This window comes from Anabrus simplex, chromosome 9 (genome assembly GCF_040414725.1).
Source record: "Anabrus simplex isolate iqAnaSimp1 chromosome 9, ASM4041472v1, whole genome shotgun sequence".
NCBI classification, from domain to species: domain Eukaryota; kingdom Metazoa; phylum Arthropoda; class Insecta; order Orthoptera; family Tettigoniidae; genus Anabrus; species Anabrus simplex.
The window spans coordinates 145,793,506-145,815,540 of record NC_090273.1 but is presented as its reverse complement, the minus strand read 5'-3'; the positions used below and the strand labels follow the sequence as shown (position 1 = coordinate 145,815,540).

General features: G+C 41.1%; 1 protein-coding gene across 2 annotated transcripts in view; it reads left to right on the top strand.

The window, feature by feature from the left end:
• The window catches only part of LOC136881035 (uncharacterized), a 156,177-nt gene that overhangs the window by 63,874 nt on the left and 70,268 nt on the right, over nt 1–22,035 (top strand). For both annotated transcript variants that reach the window (XM_067153634.2, XM_068229227.1), the window contains exon 2: nt 13,436–13,537. In XM_067153634.2, the coding sequence (XP_067009735.2) occupies nt 13,444–13,537 (94 nt within the window). In that variant the 5' untranslated portion in view covers nt 13,436–13,443. The remainder of the gene's footprint in view (nt 1–13,435; nt 13,538–22,035) is intronic.

The following is a 22,035-nucleotide window of genomic DNA, read 5'->3' as shown; positions in this document are numbered from 1 at the left end:
AGCTTCTTCACACTTAGGCCCTCTTCATTCCAGCAACCAGAACGTTCGTCCGGGAGACCACGCTTACGTAGTGTAGACATATGAGAAGGTATTTGTTCTACATCACTTATCGGTCCGCCTGAATAGCACAAATTTAATGCGGTTCCTACAGCTGAGCTAACTATATTATGGTTAGATGGAGTACCTAGGCCACCGTCTAATGACTCCTCCATCCTCACTAAGTCCCAGGGACCCTCGTCCCCACACACAAATAACACGAATCCCTTACGTGAACTTGTCTATATAACACATTATTCAATACAGTCACACTGAAAGAACAGTTTTGTAAGCGCAGTTCAACGGCCACGAGGCGATAGCGAGCTCTAGAAGGCGAAGCGACACACCAAGCACAGAAAATACAGCACAACCATCTCCGATCGAAGTTCGGGTGGAACTGAAACAACTATCTTTCCTGAATGCTGATTTCCAATGTCGCCTTGGATTACATATTCCTCCTGTCGTTATGGAATCAAATGCTTGAGATCATACGATAATCCTTGCGCACAGAGAGAATGTTTAATGTGTTCATGGCCTGTTCTACCAATCACAGCTTTTTGATGTACCATATTGTGTACAGCCAGAAACTAATCTAGAATTTATGTGGCATCCTACTCATTTGGAAACAAATCCACGTTGATTATTTTTACTTTTCTGTGACCCTAATTTGTATTTTATAACCTCAACTCTTCAACATCTATGCAGAGTGTGTCTTCAAGAGAGCTCTAGATGGCTGAAACGGTGGAATCTCATTTTCGGCAGAACAATTAGCAACCTTCCCTTTTCTCTGGAAGTGATGAGGAACTCACTGACCTGTTTACAAGAGTGAAGAATATTAGCCTACACTATGCTCTAGAGATGTATGTGTATGTATGTTTGGTATTCAGCCCGAAGGCTGGTTGGACCCTCAACGGGTTCACCATTAGCTGTCATAGATGGCCTAGGTGTTACTGAAGAGGCGTACTAGAGAAATGAGGAGTGAGGTAGTTTACCGTTGCATTCCTCACTGAGCCACATGTTGCTATTGCACATCAGTCTGCCAAGCCCACTGAAATGCGTGCACCAACCGACCCTATGAGCGACATTTTCACACCATTCATTGCAGGGACTGGCTGCATAAGGAATGGCATTACTTGCGTCACTCATACCTAAGGCACTTTCATATTGTCAAAGCCAAGTATAAGACTGAGACAGGTCAATGAAAGTAACAGTTTTATTCTAGCCCATACCAGAAGACATAGTGCACTGTAAACACTACATCTTGCCAGCAACGGCATGCTCTAGAGATAAATATGAAAAAGACCAAAATAATGGTAGTTGATCGGCAAGGTCAAATCCAACTTACAGGATGTGTAAATGACCTGGAGAGATTAAAGGAATTTGTATATCTTGGGTCAGTCATCAATGACACGGGAAGCAGTGAAATAGAGATCAAAAGACATATTGTTCTCGGTCGTCCTGCAATGGTTAGGCTAAGCTCACTAAGATCTGGCAAAACCGGACAATATCAAAAGCTACGAACATTCGCTTAGTGGAGTCACTAGAGTTCTCGGACTTTTTGCACGCTGTGAGACCTGGACGGTGAATGCTAGAGACAAAAGTCGAATTGGGAACCTTTGAGATGTGGTGTTGGCGGAGAATGCTGCGTGTACCCTGGACGGAAAGAACAACCAATGTTTCCATTCTGAACGAACTTAGCATCTAGAAACATCTATCTTCCGTGTGAGTGAGTGTTACCTCCAGTTCCTTGGCCACATTTTCAGAAGAGAAGGAGAGAACTTGGAAAAGACCAATTTGCAAGGAACAGTTGAAGGCAGTAGACCACGAGGAAGAACAGCAAGTAGATGGTCAGAACAGGCGAAGAAGATCACTGGCCTACCTCTTCAAATAATGTTAAGGAAAGCTGGAAACCGCTCTGGATGGAGGCATCTCGTCAAGGCTGCAAAGCAGAAATGATAGATTTATGAGGTCTAGATGATCAACAATGAGAAAAACGAATGATGATTAAATGATCCTAATTCATGATCTGAAGCTCCTTCAGTAATTCTTCTCACGATATAGTAAATAGTTACTGGACAGGGTTTAACATCTCCTTTCCCCTTATAGAGCAGTATTGTTCGACTTTCTCGAAGTTTTTTTGGGACATGATGGATAAAGACCATTATATTTATAATTACTGCTAGGATTTCATAAATTTATAGCTCTTTAACAATTCTCAGTACGACATGATCTTCCCCTGATGATGTATCTAAAGATTATTAGCCTTGATATGTCCTTTGCGAAGATCTCTGTCATGTTCATCATGTTCATTCGGAGATCCAAAAATATCCTGATAAAGTTTTCAATTTCATTAATAGGAATTGGACATTCGTTCGGATTGTTTGAATTCATAACTGTTTGAACGACTCCTTTCCTCCTATTATAGTAATTATATTGAATTAGTTCATACTCGTAGCGATCTCTGTAAGAGAGGGCCGTGTGCCCTAACTTCGCCACATGAAAGAAGCCATAATAAATAAATAAATAAATAAATCTCGGGTTTCTTTCCTTTCTAGCCCTTGATGATCTCTAGGGACTGGATGAGTGCTTATGATTAATTCCGCAAATTTCTTTAATTTTGTTTTTCCTTATAATAACGAGGAGCAAGGTGCTAAGGTCATGATAATTTAGCGTTTGCTTCACGCAAACTGATTGGAATTTTACCTTCTTGGATATAATCGACATTGGTTTTAAAAATGGTTTCAATTTTCTTTCTGTTTGACACCTGAAGATGCCTCCTTGTTTTCATCAACATTTCCTGCCACTGTCCCTTGCGAGACGTTGTGATATGTCACTAGCCTATATGAATATTTATTAGCCTCTTGGCGAAATGGTTTCCACAAATAGCACAAGTTACTAGTACCGGTAGTTGAAGTAAAAGGACCTTCGTTATCATCACTCGCCATATGGCTGTTATTTACAAAAATAAATACAAAATAGCATATTCGCAGTAAAGAGTCTCAGTAACATAATAGGAAACGAATATCGTAGTTTCATGAAAAACGTTTAACCATCAAACTTGCGAAAATCATAGGGCTGAAATATTCGCAATCTATTACAACACTGTCTAGCTATTCAAGCGGTATAACGGTTGATTTTGAAAGCTGAAGTTACAGCGAATTGACAAGAGTGTAAACAACAGAGGAGATAGATATTAAATAATAATAATAATAATAATAATAATAAATTATTAATATTTTACAATTTACTTTACTCGCACCGACACAGATAGGTTTTACGGCGACGACGGGATAGGAAATGGCTAGGAGTAGGAAGTAAACGACCGTTGCCTTCATTAAGGTACAGCCCCAGCATTTGCCTAGTGTGAAAATACCATCTTCAGTGCTACCGATAGTGGGGTTCGAACCAAATAACTTAGGAATGCAAGCTGACAGCTACGAAACCCAAACCACGCAGCCACTCACTCGGTCCTAAATTGTGAACAGCAAGTAGGCCTACACCGGATACACTTCATGCATTCGAATTCCTGGTCATCAGCCTGAATAACAAGTTTAGAAATCTACAGTAACAACTTTCTTAAAGAGTAATTCTTTCAGGTCCAATTCAAACACAAGTAACATAGAATCGAATAGAAAAAAAAACGTGTAATTAAGAGAAATCTGCCCCATCAGTATGAAGTAACAGCAAAATCCAGTGCAAATTATTAATTTCAGGTAATAAACGAAGCAACAGAAGCAGAGCCGAATTTAACTCAAGGGGAGGTATAACTGAAGTAAAGATACTGACTGAAGAAATAGCTTTGTATTTGTAGAAGTGGTAATGCCTGAACACTATATTATAAAACAGTGTTAAATTCTATACATCAAAATTAATGCGAAAATTCAAGGCATTTTAAACCCAGGTCCCTGTAGCTCTGAGTCACATTTAACAAGTTGAAACTGGCATTGATTTCACTATCTTATGGAAGGCTGTTCCTATCTGACCTCCCTTTGTCAACTCTTGTTCTCCTCGCACCTCGACAGTATTGGCTTTGCGAAGCCAACTGATTCTTTAATTTTTACTACCCTTTCTTTCGCCGATACCTTCATTCTTCGAACAGTCAGATCTCTTCTTTTTTCCCCTCTTCTGACTGCAGTTGATAGGGGATGGTTGACTATACCTCTCTTTAGAACAGTAACTAACACCACCACCAACAACAACAAATTCTGATAGGAATTACATCGCAATAATATATATTTGTATTTTTTTTATCTAGAGAAATACTGAACACTTTTCATTTTTAAATACACTGCTATTTCTTACAATCCCCTACCACATTCTTTGCAGATCCTGTATTCTTCTTCTTCTTGTCAATTCAAGGATCGGTTTGTAGCAATTTTCCACGTATGTTTTTCCGTGCATTCGGTTTCAATTCAACATAGCTGTCACAGTTCATGTCACGCATTATTTGATTCATATACACCTTAATAGTGATCTTCCTCTGTGATTTTCACTCTGTATCTCTCCGAAAATAATCTTCCGTTTATTGAAAGGAAGTTCAGTTTGGTTCACTCTGGATATTAGGCCTACAACTTTTCTGAAATATCCGTCTTATGTGATTACTACCCGTAACTTGCTGAAATTGCCAGTTCTATTTCCACTTGTTCCTTGATGTGCCTGCCACAAATCAACACCTTGGTGCTTTCTTGTCTGTTGTAAAGTCATACTGTTCAGTAAAGACCTCTTTCATTTCTGACAACATGTTAACCAGTTCACCTTCATTTTCTTGCCTGTTGTTTACAGGGACCTAACATCTAGGTCAGCAGCACACCTTCATTTTCTGCAACAACGGCTGTAATCAGCAAATCTCAGCATATCGACGTTATTTCCGTGCACAATTACTCCTATCTTTACTTGATCTCTAACAGCATCTATGCTTCTATTACATTCAAATTGAAGAGGACGGGGGAAATGATTCATTATTGTCTTAATCCCCTTTTATATCTGTGATTTCACATGAGATTCTCCAGACCGGATTACCACAGTTTAATTTTGATAACATTTCTATGTGATTCTTCTGTCTCGGCAGTGGCAAACAGATTGTTCCGGTTGACATTGTCAAAAGCCTTCGTCGGTCTACAAAAGCAACAAATACATTACTGTCCTTTCTCATGCATTTCTCAGTAAGGATTTTTACAGAAAAATAATAATTGCTTTTTATGTTCCTTTTCCCTTTCTGACACCAATCTGATCATCATCATTCAGCTTTGCACTGTCGATGTTAATACTCGTATTATACATGCCTAAGAAACCAAGTTCAGGGTTCGCAAGTCTTCAAATTTATTTACGGATGCTTTCTTTGATATGGAAACAAACGTGTACCTCTTAAAGTCTTAGGGCACTTTCCCTGTTATGTGTACGTCACAGAAAAGCATATACAGTAAGTATTTTATTGAATTCCAAGCTGCCTTAACGAACTCAGCTGGGATCTCATCTATCACTGGGGTTTCTTTCAGTTGTTTCAATGCTTTATGAAACTCATCCTTTAGAATGTGGCCTCCTAGTTCTTTTTTATCTACAACTTCTTCCCTTTCAAAATATTCACTTTTGTACAAGGCTGAGAAGTATTCTGTCCACGTATTGGTAATATATTCTTGATGATGCGCAATTGCTCCCCGTGAATTTCGTATTCCCGCACATTTCTTCAGAGAGTCGGCAGCCCTGATGATGGTTTTCCGTGGTTTCCCATTTTCACACCAGGCAAATGCTGAGGTTTTACCTTAATTAAGGCCACGGCCGCTTCCTTCCCACTCCTATCCCATCGTCGCCATAAAACATATCTGTGTCGGTGCGACGTAAAGCCAACAGCAGTCTTCCGAGAGTCACAGAATAATACACTTAAGAAAATGGAAATTGCAGCACCATGAAGGCATTGGTCGTTTCTGTTGATTTTCAAGATATGGAACGATGCCATGTAGGTATGTAAACGATCAAAGTTTCAGACCCATTGGATTGTTGCTACAGGTCTCCCCACGTCATTGGTCGCAGAGGAATCAACTCCAGTATACGGACTCTGGTGTAGCGTAGTTGACTTGCTGTCTGTGCAGTGTAGTGTTCCCCGTCAAACATGCCTCGATGACAGAGAAGAGCACGCTATCAAGAACTGTCGCCGTTTGAGAGGGCTCGGATAATTGGGCTGTGTGAGACTGGATTATCGCTAAGGACTCTCGCTGCACGTGTTGGCCGACAGGCATCTACGGTACAACGTGTATGGCAGCAGTGGTCAAATGAAGGTACCCACACTCGTAGACCTGGCACAGGCCCAGTGCGACAGACAGCTGTGAGAGAGGATCGCCACATCATTCGGATGGCCCGGATGGAACCCCATGGAACAGCAGCGCAAATTCGAGCAGCTGTGGCACCCCACGTTACACAACAAACAGCTGGGAATTGCCTGCGTGCAGCTGGCTTGGGAGCCCGTGTCCCTGCAGGTGTTCCATTGATCCCACAACAGCGACGTGTAAGGCTGGCCTGGTGTCGAGAAAGATCGACGTAGGTCGACGAATGGCATAGGGTCGTCTTTAGTGATGAATCGCGCTTCTGTCTTGCCCGCAGTGATCGCCGGAATCGTGTGCGCCGACGTACCGGGGAGACGGGCCGCCCAGATCTTATTGTCGAGAAGCACACAGGGCCAACACTAAGCATTATGGTCTGGGGAGCTATTGGCTTTAATGTTAAATACAATTAGTGCTTGTTGAGTGCACTATGACTGCTCGACCGTACGTTCATAGGGTACTCAATCCAGTGGTTGTCCCTATGATGGCGAACATTGCTAATGGGATGTTTCAGCAGGACAATGCCCGGGTTCACACTGCACGCATCTCCAGATAAGCTCTCCACGACATCACAACCTTAGAATGGCCCGCCAGCTCCCCGGACCGCAGTCCTATTGAGCATGTGTGGGACATGATGGGTCGACAACTGGCCAACCGTCCTCAGCCACCCACAACTCTGGAACAACTGACCCATGCAGTGCAGCAAGCATGGGCCACAATTCCTCAGGAAGCGATCCAGGGCCTCATTGACTCCATGCCTCGACGAATTCATCAGTGTATTGCAGCTCGTGGTGGGCACATCCTGTATTGATTGTTGTCCAAACTTGCAGTCAGAGGGACCTGAAAGTGTAATCATCGAATCACAACCGAACACTCGTGTTGCATGTTCAGTTGCAGCAATGTAGCACCACTCCTTCTGGGTGTTGCAATTTCCATTTTCTTTCAGTGTAGTTTGACAGTTTTATAGGTTTTCTCATTTCTTCCTTGTGGTACAAGCTGTTCCACTTCGTTGCACTTGTCGTGTAGACACACAGCCTGAGAAAAGGTCAAACACTCAGAAGGAGTGGTTGAAAAGGAATGAAACTACATATGCTGAAAGACTATGTGCCTTTATTGAACTCATTACAATATGGGATGAAAGAGACAAGGCCGTTGGTAGTTACAGGTGGAATGTTGGCGCCAGGTCAGTAGGGTGTCGCACCCCCTCCCCGACCACAATGCGGTTCGGAATGGTGTCAAACAGCCTTCGGATCCTCTCCTGGGGCAAGTTCGCTGATAGTTGTTCCAGTTGTTCTTCCAATTCCCGCAGGTTGGTATAAGGACGGAGTCCCCTTTCAATGTCATCCCACACGTGTTCGATGATGGAGAGGTTCGGGGATCTTGCATGCCACGGGAGGATCTCAATCATGCTCTAGACAGTCCACAGACACACTTGCTGTGTGTGGATGTGTATTATCTTGTTGGAACATTGTCCCAGGGCGCTGTGCCATAAGGGGTAGGACGTACGGGCGCAGAATATCTGTGAAGTATTGCCGTGCCGTCGAAGTCTGCCGAAGCACAATTAGAGGTGATCTGAACGCATATCCTATGGCTCCGCACACCATGATGCCAGGGATTACGCCTGTGTGTCATTCCACAATATGGACAGGATCTGCCCTCTGCCCTCGACGCCGCCAAACCCACCCACGATGGTCATCGGAGTTTATGGAGAAGCAGGACTCATCAATGAACATGATGCGACGCCAGTCGTCCTATATCCGTGCCCCCCGGGCAAGGCACCACTCCAAACGCAGGAGTTAGTGTTCTGGTATCAATGGCAATCGACGCATGGGGCGGTATGACCCGAATCCGGCGCATGCGAGTCGTCGGGACACTGTGCGGGAACGCATAGGATGTTCTAGAGTCTCCAGTACATGTTCGCGGGTGGCGGGTGTCGACGTTACGGGATCCCGCAATGCTTGGCGCACCATACTACGGTCCTCCCTTGGGGTGGTGTTTCTTGGTAGACCCGAACCTGCACGACGACATCAGGTGCCCTCATGTACCCATTTAAGTCCAACTTCGGGCCACTGTGACATCTGAATGGCCCACATGCCTGGCAATTGCACAATACGACCAACCAGCCTAATGCAGTCCCACAATGCGGCCTCTGTCAAATGCTGTCAGTTGGTGGATAGGATTTGTAACGCGTCTGCGAGGCATCGTGGGTACATCGTACTGTACGTAATCCTCTCTGCACTGTCTTACAGCAGTTGACTGGTAACATCTTATCAACAACAGCACGGTGCCACCACAAATGCACTCTGGTGGGCGCTCTACACATTACAGATCCTTGTAAATGTAATCATTTACTCACACGTCAGTGGTGTGCATTTATACCGACAATATTGGACCACTCCTTCTGGGTGCTTAACTTTCTTGTCAGGCAGTGCATTTCGCTTCGGCTTTCTTGGCTTCTCTGATGACTACATTCCTAACCATTGTGTAATGATTTTGCCCTTCCTGTGATGTAGAGTCCTTATATTTCCTTCTCTCCCTCATCATTTCCATTACTTCTCTGGTAATCCATTTCATCTTGACGGCTGGTGTTTCTCACCCTTAACACATCATCCGCATATTACTTAAGCGTCTTTCTTTATTATTTCCCATCTCTGATCTATTTTTACACAGTGACACTCCACTGAATTAGGATTTCTTCCATTTTCCCTGTCTTAAGGAGTCTAACATCTAGATCAACGGCCAACAGTTTCTCTTGAGTTGTCACCACATTTGCTTTCTAAGGCATTTGGACGAGACAATTTATCATAGAAATAAATTCACGAGTTCGTGCGTCCGCAACGTTGATGATATCAAACATGCATTTTAGTTTGCATTTTAGCATCAGTGACAGGTTTTATTGCTCGTTTGACTTAAACTAAAACCATTGTATGCTGGTAACTTGTGGTTGTTGTGTTCTGTAAAGATTTATTCTGATGATGAGGATATTTTTAGAGACTGGCCGCTGAATGCATAAATATATGACACGTCACAGTAAGACCCTTATCGAAGCCAGGAATGGTGAAATAAAGTATTCCCTTGTGGGTGGGGACGATAGAATATCACACAAAGTATCCCCTGCCTGTCGTAAGCGGCGACTGAAAGGGGCCTCCCAGGCTCTTAACTTGGGAGCGAAGGTCGGCGACCACGGGGCCCTTAGCAGAGTCCTGACATTGTTTCCACTCTCTTGTGCCAGGCTCGTCACTTTTATCTACGCTACCTGACCTCCCTTGGTCAACTCTTCTTCTTTTACGACCCCAACGGTATTAGGTTTGCGAATCCTAGGGAGTCCTTCATTTTCACGCCCTTCGTGGCCCTTGTCTTTCTTTGGCAATATCTTTATTTTTCGAAGTGACGGACCCCTTTGGTTTTTCTCTCTGAATAGTGTTATATAGAGGATGGTTGCTAGTTTTACTTCCTCTTAAAACAATAATCACCACCAGCTGACAGAAGCCATCCATTTGATGACAAAATATATATTTTTCATATATTATGGTGAAGTCCTTTGAAAAGTTGATTAAGTTTTATTAAATCGAGGAAAGGACCAAAATTCCTAATTCAATGGCAGACTGCTGTAATTCTTCAATATTCTTCGCTTGTATTTGTTTGACTTTCTTCAAGTAGTTCGCTGTTACTACAGGGTGGACGAAAAGTTACACAACACATGGAGGTACTAAAAAATGTTGAAAATGAGCACCATCTACTGCTTCACACTTCTACACCCTTCTGAGCATGTTCGTGAACACGTCCCGGGGCGTTTCACTGAAATGTTATCTGCAGTGCGTTGAATGTTGGTCTTTAGGAGTTCCAAATTCTGACTTCGGATACCCCCATAAGAAAAGGTCTGAAAGAGAGAGATCGGGAGATGGAAATGGCCACCATGGCTTGGAAATGATGCACTCTGATAGCACAAATTCCAAGTACTCCATGGTAACATGAATATTATGCGAGATCCTTGCGTCACCGAAAACCTTCGATGTGTTAGTGCGACGTTAAACCACTATCAAAAATAAATAAATAAATAAATAAATAAATAAATAAATAAATAAATAAATAAATAAATAAATAAATAAATAAATAAATAAATAATATTATAGATTCACTGTCCTGTTGAAACCATGGCCTTTCCTTTCCCTCCTCAGTCAGAGTAGCAATTTCCTGACCAACGCAATGCAACGTTGACTCTTGCTCGTGTCTTTTGTGACATAGCACACCATGCGCCGATATTTTGTACGTGAAGGGTAGAGTCATGCAGCACATGAGAATTTCAGTCGACCACCAACGCGTATTCTGTCCGGTAACGTACCCGCCAAGGTGAAACCAAGCCTCATCTGACCAATATCTGTCGTCCGCCTCCTCTCCATCCTGCGTCAGATGCCCATGAACCAGTGGCAAAATTCCAACTCACCGGTTGGCAATAACTCATGAACACCTTCCATTTTGAACAGACACATGTGTAACGACCTCACAACGATACTCGCTGTATCGTAAGACACACCACCCTGGCTTGAAAACCTGTGTAAAGATTTATTAGAAATCGACATATTTGACCATTATCGGTCCTTAATTGGTCCGTACTGACTCGTAACAATGCTCCTGATGTTCTCAGTACTCAGTTATCATTGATTACCACCTGCAACAAAACAAAAACACAACATAAGTATGACTGCCATGGGTTGCGCAGCTTTTCAATCACCCTGAACTTTTCAGTTCCATCAGATTCCATCGTTTCATTATTTTCTTATTGATGTTATCTATTATCCTTTTTCTTTCTTTTCACATATTGGTTAGCTAATTTAAATAACGGATTTTCTTCGTTGACGTGTTCATTTAAATTATTGTCAATATTTTGTTTCTGTTCTAAATAAATTTCTAATTTCTCCAGGACATTCATGTATTTCTCTTTTTAGTCGAATGTGTTAATTTCATGTCTTGTTCTATGTTGGTAAATGAATTATTATTTTCGTGCATATGTTCGCACATAACCGAATATCTCCCGTACTTTTTGCGTTTATATGTTCATTATATCAAACGGATGTGTTTCTTCCTGATTGTCCAATGTATGTTTGGTTACAGTTTTGACATGTCAGTCTGTATATCCCTGATTTATTAAATTGCTTGTCTGTGTTAATGGTATTTGCATTTGCGAAAATCTTATTATAATTATTAGTTCGGTATGCTATTTCACTATTGAATTTCTTGAAAGTTTTAGACAAATCGTACGAATCCTGTTCCTATATGTGAATACTACGTATATTTCTTTTCTTTGTGTTTTTCGAGAAGTGTTTTTGGTTTCGTGATGATTTTATTCTTTATTTTATTGACATAATTTCTTGTGTAACCACTGCTTTTTGCTGTATCGTAAATTAGTGTCATTTCTTTTGTAGGTTCCTTTTCAGAAAGAGGTGTGGTTATCACCCTATTAATTGCACTATAAAAGTGGCCTTCTTTATTTGGACCCTTCAGCATTGCGAATTGAATATCCGTCAATTTGTCCTCGGCGAGAGCCGTCGGCTTACTACTTCAAGGGGCATCTCCTGCATTCCCAGTTTTCTTGAGATTATCGTAAAGACGTTTTAATGCTTTATTTATTCGGAGGTGCCTTTCCGGGATGAGCATCGCCAAAGTGTTCGCGGGTGGTTGCGTAAATCAAACTGCGTATGTGCTCTTCCTAAGTGAAAATTCTTTCCTCCAGTTTGTTCAACATGCTCCTGATGTTCTCAGTACTCAGTTATCATTGATCACCACCTGCAACAAAACAAAAACAATATAAGTATGACTGCCATGGGTTGCGTAGTTTTCAATCACCCTGAACTTTTCAGTTCCATCAGACCCCATCGTTTCATTCTTTTTTTTCTCCAGGTTCTTCAGTAAATGCCATTGGAGAGATGGCGTGGAATGACATTACTAGACAAATAAGCTTGAGTGGAGCTTTTAAAAGTAGGAGAGATCATAGGGAAAACATTTAAGACGAGGCCAGGTAAACAATACCGCCACCTGGACGACAGCAGATTATTGGTGATTGACTGGTGATGAACTCTTGTTCTTTTCCGACCCCGACGGCATTAGGGAGTCTTCCCTTCCCTTTTATTTTGCCGAACCTTCGTTTTTCGAAGTGTTGTACTGTTTACAATTTCCCTCTTATTAGTATTAAGAGAGGATGGTTGCCAGCTGTATTTCCACCAATCACCACTTCTCAGTCCGGTTTTATCTGAAGGTGCTCCAATACTTCAGCCTCGTGTTGGTAGATTTACTGGCACATAGAAGAACTCCTGTGTCACAACATTCTAGCACCCCGGCATCTCCGATAACCTTAAACGTAGTCAGTGGTACGTAAAACCAGTATTGCGTTCATCTCTACAGCCACAAAAGTAACACACGCACTAAGTACGTAGGAATGACTAACGCAATCCCTTTATATTCTTACGAAATAACAATACAACTAAAAGTATGTAACACCAAAATCAGAATCCACGCAATATTTAAAAAAAATTAAAATAACATCCCCTGTGGTTGGGGACGGTAGAATAACATCCCCTGCCTGTCGTAAAAGGTGACTAAATGGAGTCCCAAGGTCTCTGAACCTTGGAGCGTGGGATGACGACCACGGGGCCCTTAGCTGAGTACTGGCGTTGCTTCCACTTACTTGTGGCAGGCCCCTCACTTTCATCTATCCTATCCGACCTCACTTGGTCAACTCTTGTTCTATTCCGACCCCGACGGTATTAGAGCACTCGACGCCTAGGGAGTCTTTCAGTTTCACGCCCTTCGTGGCCCTTGTCTTTCTTTTGGCCGATACCTTCATTTGTCCATTTTCTTTCTCTCTGATTATCGTTAAGAAATTATTGTTTCCCAATTGCACTGCCTCTTGAAACAACCCACTCTTTAAATAACATTCCAAGTACTATCACCGAAAACATGAAACAAAACTACGAAAAATTAATACTAATTCCTGGTGTGTAGAATGGTCTATGATCAGAGAATGTACAGTAGAAAAACAGTTTACTCTTGGTTTTCAGTATTTTGATAGACTTCTCATTATGTTTCAGTGTTGAGTATGGCAGCGAATGACTTGAACCAGCAGCACCAAAGCGTATCAGATACGTCGAGATGTTGTGTACGTCATGAGAAGTACGAACATATCCAGCACGGTATGTAGATGTTCTGTATTAGTAGTTACGTATCCGACTCGTTGGCTGAATGGTCAGCGTACTGGCCTTCGGTTCAGAGGGTCCCGGGTTCGATTCCCGGCCGGGTCGGGGATTTTAACCTTCATTGGTTAATTCCAATGGCTCGGAGCTGGGCGTTTGTGCTGTCCCCAACATCCCTGCAACTCACACACCACACATAACACAATAACACGCAGTTATCTACACATGGCAGATGCCGCCCACACTCATCGGAGGGTCTACCTTACAAGGGCTGCACTCGGCTAGAAATAGCCACACGAAATTAAATTAAAAGTAGTTACGTAACCTTTATAAGACTGTGTGCTTAACAGCCTCTTTTGGTTTTATCTCTCCATACCAACTCCAATTCTGTTAACCGTTCTGCTTATTTACAATATAATCAATGAATTCTAACCATTGAAATAAGTAAAAGACGCATTGCTGATAACCAGCCTTATACTTAAGCGTCTCTGAAAACTGTAAAAGTAGTTAGCGGAACGAAAAACCAATATTATTTTTATTGGTAATATTTTAGGGTATAATAATTTCGTATTGCTATTTCTAGCGTGGTGCAGCCCTTACAAGATAGGCCCTCCAACGAGGGTGGGCGGCATCTGCCGTGTATAGAAAACTGTTTATTATTGTAGTGGAGGAGAGGGTTATGTGTAGTATATGAGTCGCAGGAATGTTGGGGACAGTGCAGAGACAAGTCCCCGAGCCAAGGGAATTAACCTTTTAAGGTTGAGAATCTCTAACCCGGCTGGGAATCGAACCCGGCACCCTCTGACCCGAAGAGCACTACGCTGACCATTCAGTTAAGGAGCTGGACATATTTTGGGGGTGACTTCCTCTTTGTCTGAAGCATTAGCCAAAATAGGATCTAAATACATCTTTCTTTTTTAATGTCTTTTTTAGAATGTTTTACGTCACGCCGACACAGATAGGTCTTTTGGCGACGATGCTTAAGAGTGGAAAAAGACCCAGTACTTGCATTGTGTCTAAATGGGAAACCAGGAAAACCATCTTCAGGGCTGCCGACAATGGGATTCGAATGCACTATCTCCCTCGTGCAAACATGACCCAAACCCCACAGCCACTTGCACCGTTAAATACATCTCTAATGTTTGGTTAATAATAATAATCATAATATAATAATAATAATAATAATAATAATAATAATAATAATAATAATAATAATAATAATAATAGAAATGTCCGCCTCTGTGGCGTAGTGGTCAGCGTGACTAGCTGTCAACCCCGGAGGCGGGGGTTCAATTCCCGACTCTGCCACGAAATTTGAAAAGTAGTACGAGGGCTGGAACGGGGTCCACTCAGCCTCGGGAGGTCAACTGAGTGGAGGGGGTTCGATTCCCACCTCAGCCATCCTCGAAGTGGTTTTGCGTGGTTTCCCACTTCTTCTCCAGGCAAATGTCGGGACACTACCTACTGTAACTTAAGGCCACGGCCGCTTCCTTCCCTCTTCCTTGTCTACCTCTCCCAATCTTCCCAACTACCCACAAGGCCTCTTTTCAGAATAGCATGTGAGAGAGCCTGGGGGAGGCATTGGTCCTCCTTCCCAGTTGTATCCATGAGCAAATATCTAACGCTCCAGGACACTGCCCTTGAGGCGGTAGAGGTGGTGTCTCTCGCTAAGTCCGAGGGAAACCAACCTTGGAGGGTAAACAGATTAAGAAAGAAGAGAAAGAAAAGGCATAATAATAATAATAATAATAATAATAATAATAATAATAATAATAATAATAATAATAATAATTTGAATCATCAGTCCATAGACTGGTTTGATGCAGCCATCCATGCCACCCTGTCCTACGCTGACCAGTGGTAATAATAATAATAATAATAATAATAATAATAATAACAACTTAACAATCGCATATGGAGTAGGTATTTTGAATTTACGCCGTTTTTCCAACAAGCAAACAAGGACTCTATTGAGCGTCCTGCTGAGTATTAATGAATATTGTCGGCTATATACCGAATTAATGTAGAATACTGTACCCGCTCAAAGCCTGAGTCCCAACCAGCATTTATCTCAGGGAGTTTTACGGTCCGAATCCATCGCAACTAATACTCAATAAAGAAAATATTTTGAGATATAAGATCTCAAGCTAAATGTAAGGGCGCCATCCAATCAGTACTACAGGGTTGAACGGGACACTCTAATCTTTAACTTTAAGGCTCATCATAAAACACACAAATTATATATATTCAGATCAAGGGGAAATTATGAAGGCTCCGTCCTAGGAATGGGGACAGATATTTAAACGGTCACCAAGGGTTTACTATTTTACAAGAACAAGAACCTGGAGCTGTTTCCTTGCAAATGCTAAAGGAGCATTTTATTTAAGTAAACAAATGAAATTTTACACACAATCAAAATCTGTTGACCCTTGATTTGCCGGTAATTTGGCAAATTATTCCTGAAAAATGATTACATAATATTTATCACTTTTGACCACCCTTCCATTTGGGTGGTGGAACCGTTGATATCTGAAGGTATCAGATTTACCTTCGTTAACACCATGACCCTATCTGATCATGGACCAATAACCTGTTGGCTAAGTAGGCGCGATCACATGGACCATGTTATCGCCTCTACTTTAATTCAGATGAGACCAACCCGGGAAACTACAAACTCTCCCCGGGTTCCTAACCAAGATATGCTAATCGTTAGTTGAAGGAATACGACAAAGGGACTCTAACCTAATGGTCCAGATGTAGGGATTTGCCTTCATTTACACACATTAACTTAACTTATTATTTACAACCAATTGACATTATTTCGTCAATTCGCCAGCTGACTTCCCTAGTACCATCCATCAACAGCCTCCGAAATAATAAGAAAAATAAATAAAATAAAAAAAATATTTTTATTAAATATTATTATTATTATTATTATTATTATTATTATTATTATTATTATTATTATTATTATTATTATTATTATCTGTGGAGATCATGATTATCGTAACCCGTAATCATCCTCGGACTAATATTTCAACTTTTCGCGATTTTATTTTATTTTCATCTGAAATAAATAAAAGTACCTCATTTTTATTATTATTAGTTAAAAATCTCAAATTTATCATTTCAACTCCCAACATCATTATTATGTCCAAAATTAAAAAAAGTAAATTCTTCTTCTTCTTAAAAAAAGTAGTTATTTTTATTATTATTATTATTATTATTTAAAAAAAATTAATTTCGCCTGTTACACGGTAGTCCACTCTTAATTTGTTTAACGCATAACCCCTTTTACAATTCCTATTTATTTTGGCACTAATCAATCCAGATATGATTTACTTGGAATATTATTATTATTATTACTTCTTTCGAGAATCTTTATTTTTATTCCCCATCTTTATAATTTGGTCACATACGTTCTCTCCCAAACAGAAATCACCAAGATCCGAATTCACATCGGTCAGGACATAATAGTATTCGAATCCGCCACCTTATTTTCGTACTGCCGTTAATTCATGGAGACCATATGCTCCTAAGACAATTCTCAAATCCCATAACACCTCGCAGTTGGGCAAATACCTCCAATCTCTGCAAGTGTTAAATTATTCCTTCCTTTTCCATTTTGAAGTCCATTTATCCATTGGAACTCTTCGAAACATTTTCACAAATTAACCCTCGGTGTGTGGACTCTATTCTGCCACTCAATACACCGGTATATAAATACAACCTCTATGTGGGCCTTAAGATCCATCTATTTCTTCATCAACATCAGTACAATTCACTTTCATTTCGGGCCGGATTTCTGTCCCACAAAACTCCAAATCTCAACTTTTGGCTCAAATCCCTCTGGATCTCAAACATAGCGTGACCATATTATAACAGTGCCTATCTCGTTTCTACCAAAATTATTTATGATCATTATGGAGTCCAAAAACGTTAAATCAAAATTAACGCTAAAAACCGGATTCACTGCACAATTTATAATTATTTACGGCACATGTGATCTCCACATTTAAATTACTTTAATTTGCAATCATACTATCCAACTAGGCCCGTGCCTTTATTCTCAAAGATTATTATTAAACACGCCTTTACACATTACCAAATTCTAATGTCCTACTTCGACACTTGTACAGACTATTATTATTTTGTCCACTGACGAACTTCGCGATATTTACACACAAATGAATGGACTTCATTCCGTCCCACTACAATTTAAATCACTTGGCAATCCTACCTCTGGATTATCTTAACAACATGCCTTAATCTCTATAAAAGTTCCGATAACGGAAACCCACTTTGGAAGCACTTCTAAATGAATATTTACATTATCTTTATGTGAAACGTGCTCCATATTAGCAAACAACTCAAGCACTTGAATGAACAACTCAACCCTACTATACTCTATTTAATAATCAAAATTATGATGAGTGCTTGATTTACTCTACATATTAATTTGTCCCTTTGTCTATCTATCTTTGAATTTATACGAGCCGTAACGGCTCGTTTCACAATCAAGTTACCATGATAAAATATGATTTCCTCCCCCTAACGATAGCAATTTATAAATATATTAAAAGGTACTCAACTCTGCCATTGTAGTCTGCTAAAACCGGACGAGAAGCCATAGCCCCTCCGGTTTTTAGCAATGCATTTCACTGGTATTCATGCCAGCTTGAAGAATTAATCCTTGACCCTTTCCAACTTTACACATTTTGAATAAAAACAAATAAATTAACTGTTGCACTTTGGAATAATTTCCACCCTAAATTCTATTCACAAATTTTACACTCTCGGCCTTGTATCTAGCCCACTTAATGTAAATATACATTCTTCATTCCTTTCCCGGACACTAGGAACATGGGATACCTCGGGTTTCCCTTTACAACGGCCCGTACGCGCACTTGAATTTCCCGTCTCACGTTCGTGTAGCTGACCAGGTATCAGTTTAGAATGGACTGTTTACTAGGTGACATAAACACTCGTGACCGTTCTCATGTAACGCACTTCCTAATCTGTTTGTAGAATCTCACACTCCGTAAGTTAGGCTTTACTGAGTCCTGTCTATTTGAAACACTTCATACTAGTAGACTGCTCAAGACCGTAATATGAGCTACATCACGTCATGAATCACTGTACTATGTAACAATATAATACTTCGAACTCTACTTTGCGTAAGTACACACTCGCACCCCTGGCGTAGTCACGGCTCGAACACTTTATCAGAAGTACTTGCGCACCACTGGCGTGGTATCTGCCCGATCACAATATCAGAAGTACTTTTTGTGCACCACTGGCGTGGTCACGGCTCGAACACAATATCGGAAGTACTTGCGCGTCCTAGTGTACGACCTCATATGTATACTTGTATCCCCTCTCTTCCGAGTTCAACGGAGGTCATCTCGGAACGCACAGTCCCGGTATCTTCATACGACAGTTTGCGGTTTGGCCCGTGGCTTTAATATATGATCAAATGATGTAATTATGTTCTCAAATGCTCTATACCAATTCTCAACTATTATCGTTCGGTGGTAATGGATATATTCGCGAATTTAGCTGCCGTATCCCGGCTCGAGGTTTCGCGCTCTATTGTGGCGTCCTTTGCCTTCAGCCAATCAACGAATAGCGTCCAGGAATTTTCAGAATTACACCATGCAATCTCCCGCAATTATTAATTTTATATAAGTTTTATGGCATAGTAAGGCTCCTAAATTCCACTTTATTCTGAATCGATATTTCACTTCTTTCTATCAGTTTAATCCACGGAGTTAGCCTCGCTAGTGCTTCTTACAATACGAAGTTGTTGCCTTGCTTTGGTCAAGTGAATTTTTCCATTGGTCCCCCTTAACCACGTGACCGGGAAGGCTCATATTTTTTTCTTCTAGTGCCAACTTCGTGTTCCACTCCCGCTAGTTACATGGAGATACCTCGCCATCATTTCTCAGAATTTTGCACCCGGCTCCCCGCTCTGTTGCCACTACCAAGACTGCCCCGGGCTAGGAAAACTTTGGCAACAAGTTATCCTCTCTCTTTCCCATTTTGGCACAAATTCTGAGAAACCTAATTCTGTCCCTCATTGTGTTTGTTAATCTCACTGGAGACAAGAGTCTGTGGTATGGTGAAACCTGCCATCTCGGCCTGGCCTGTTCTTACTGTATGTACAGTAAGATACTATATATTCTGACAATGAAATATATATTCCTCAATAATTCATGATAATTACAATTGCATGACGCTGATCACACCCCCACCAGGGTGCATTATTTCCCACGCTACGTTTAAAAATTTTGTGCATACATGAAATTTTTAATAACTTTGGAATCACTATAGCGTCATCAATTATTTTCTGACATCCTTCTAAACTCAAGCAGTTCCTTGGCTTCAACAATCTCGTTCCGTCGTCGATGATTATCCTTTCGAAGTGCTTCGTTCTCTTGTTCTATCTGACGAATCATTGCTATGAACTCCAGGACGTCGCTGTCTGGGTTTCCACATTCTGAACATGGTCTGGCTATTGGTGTAGGCCGGATCATTTGGACATCTTCTTCCATGGCTTCTTCTTCTCCTACGGCATCTTCTTCTTCATCTCCATCCCCCTCTTCTTCTGCCTCGTCTTCTTCGTCTTCTCCGCCTTCTTCCATACCCTCGGCTGGAGTGTGGTACAATTTAAGGTTTGCTGCGTTGTACAAACTTTCTGTGGTGCCATCCATGCTCTGGACCTTGTAGGAATTATTCTCGTAAGTATGAATAATTTTGAATGGTCCCACATAAAGTCGAGAAAATTTGTGGTATACCTTTTGCTCTGGATTCGATGGCGTCGGCTTCTTGACTAATACAAGCTCGCCTACCCTCAATGGGCGATGAAACCGCTTGTTCCTCAGCCTCCTCAACCTTCTATCAGCTTGCGCTTGCAGGTGTTCACGTGTCTTAGTTACGCACATTTCTTGTGATTCTCGCGGATCCGTCGGGCAGTCGACGACTTCATGCCATGGTCTGGCTGGAAATTGGTTATGGTGAACCACCGCAGGTATCCGTCCCGTAGCTTCGTGCATAGTGGTATTGATACATTCTGTGATGATCGGTACCACATCGATCCATCGCCAGTGTGCTTCTGAGCAGTAAATCCTACAGAATTTGGCGATCTCCCTCATGATTCGTTCTGACGGGTTGGCTTCAGGATGCCGTATCGAGCTCAGTACATGTTTGATGTCTAGCCTGCGTAGTTCGTTTGCAAATGCCAAGGATGTGAATTGACTTCCATGGTCATTACAAGTTGTCCATTTCATGACCGTATCGATGTTTAATCAAGAAGTAAGTATAAATAACCACCTAATCGATACTTTATTAATGCCTCAGGCAAAATTGAATAAAATTAAAACTTACAGGACATGTTTCGACCACTTAGTGGTCCTCTTCAGCTGTATAAATAAAGAACTGAAAAGAAAAACATTGACAATAAGCACAAATAAAAGTTCTTTGGAGACTCCTTTGATAAAAATGGAGGTCGTCAGAATAGGTCATCTTGCCTTTCGTTCTTGTTTGGAAAAGATGTTTATTCTGCGCTGTCTAGAGTGTCTGTCTTTGAGCGCGACCTGGTGAAGTAACGATGTGATACAGTTTGACAGTTCATGGAAAGCTCTGGAGAGAAGGGAAGTAGAGTTTCATCGTCATCTAAAATAACATGTGAGGGAGGAGGGAGATTGGGCTGTGCTTCTGCGATGTCGTGTTTGATTATATCTCTTGTTCGTCTAGTCTGTTTCATGTCTACCCATTCTAAGTATTTGCTAATATTCTCATATAAGATGTTTTTATGCTCGTTGTTTTCGTTGAGATTCTCTTCACCGTTTTCCAATTTATCAAGAATGATGTGGATGTTTTCCAGGTTGTTCATAAGATTACCTTTATTAATCATACAGATAATTTGAAGGTCCTGTTTTATATTGGTGAATTTGTGGTTGGACTCTTTCATATGGGATCCCATGGCAAAGAATCTTTTGTATCTTTCAGCATTGACGTGTTCTTGATATCTAATTGAGAAGTTCCTTCCAGATTGTCCCACGTAAGTTTTTTACATTGAGCACAAGTCAGCTTATAAATACCCGATTCCTGGAATTCGTCATCTTTAAGTTTATTAGCTTTATTATGACTAAAGAACCTATGTTTCGTGTTGTTGTTTGTAGAGAAGGCTACCTTGGTATTGTGCTTCTTGAATAAGTTGGTGATTTCGTAAATCTTCGGGTTATTAAAGGTGAATTTTACATATCCTTTTTCTTTTTCTGAATGCTGTTTAAGTTTAATTTGTTGTTGGTATTTGCATTTAGTGATGATTTTATTGATGAATTTCAAACTGAAACCATTATGTAGAGCCTGTTGACGAATGAAAGAAAGTTCCTTTTTTCTGTCTGTTTCTGTTAGCGGAATTTCAAAGGCTCTGTTGACGAAACTATAATAAGCTGATTTCTTTTGCGAGATGGGATGTAAAGAATCACTTTTGA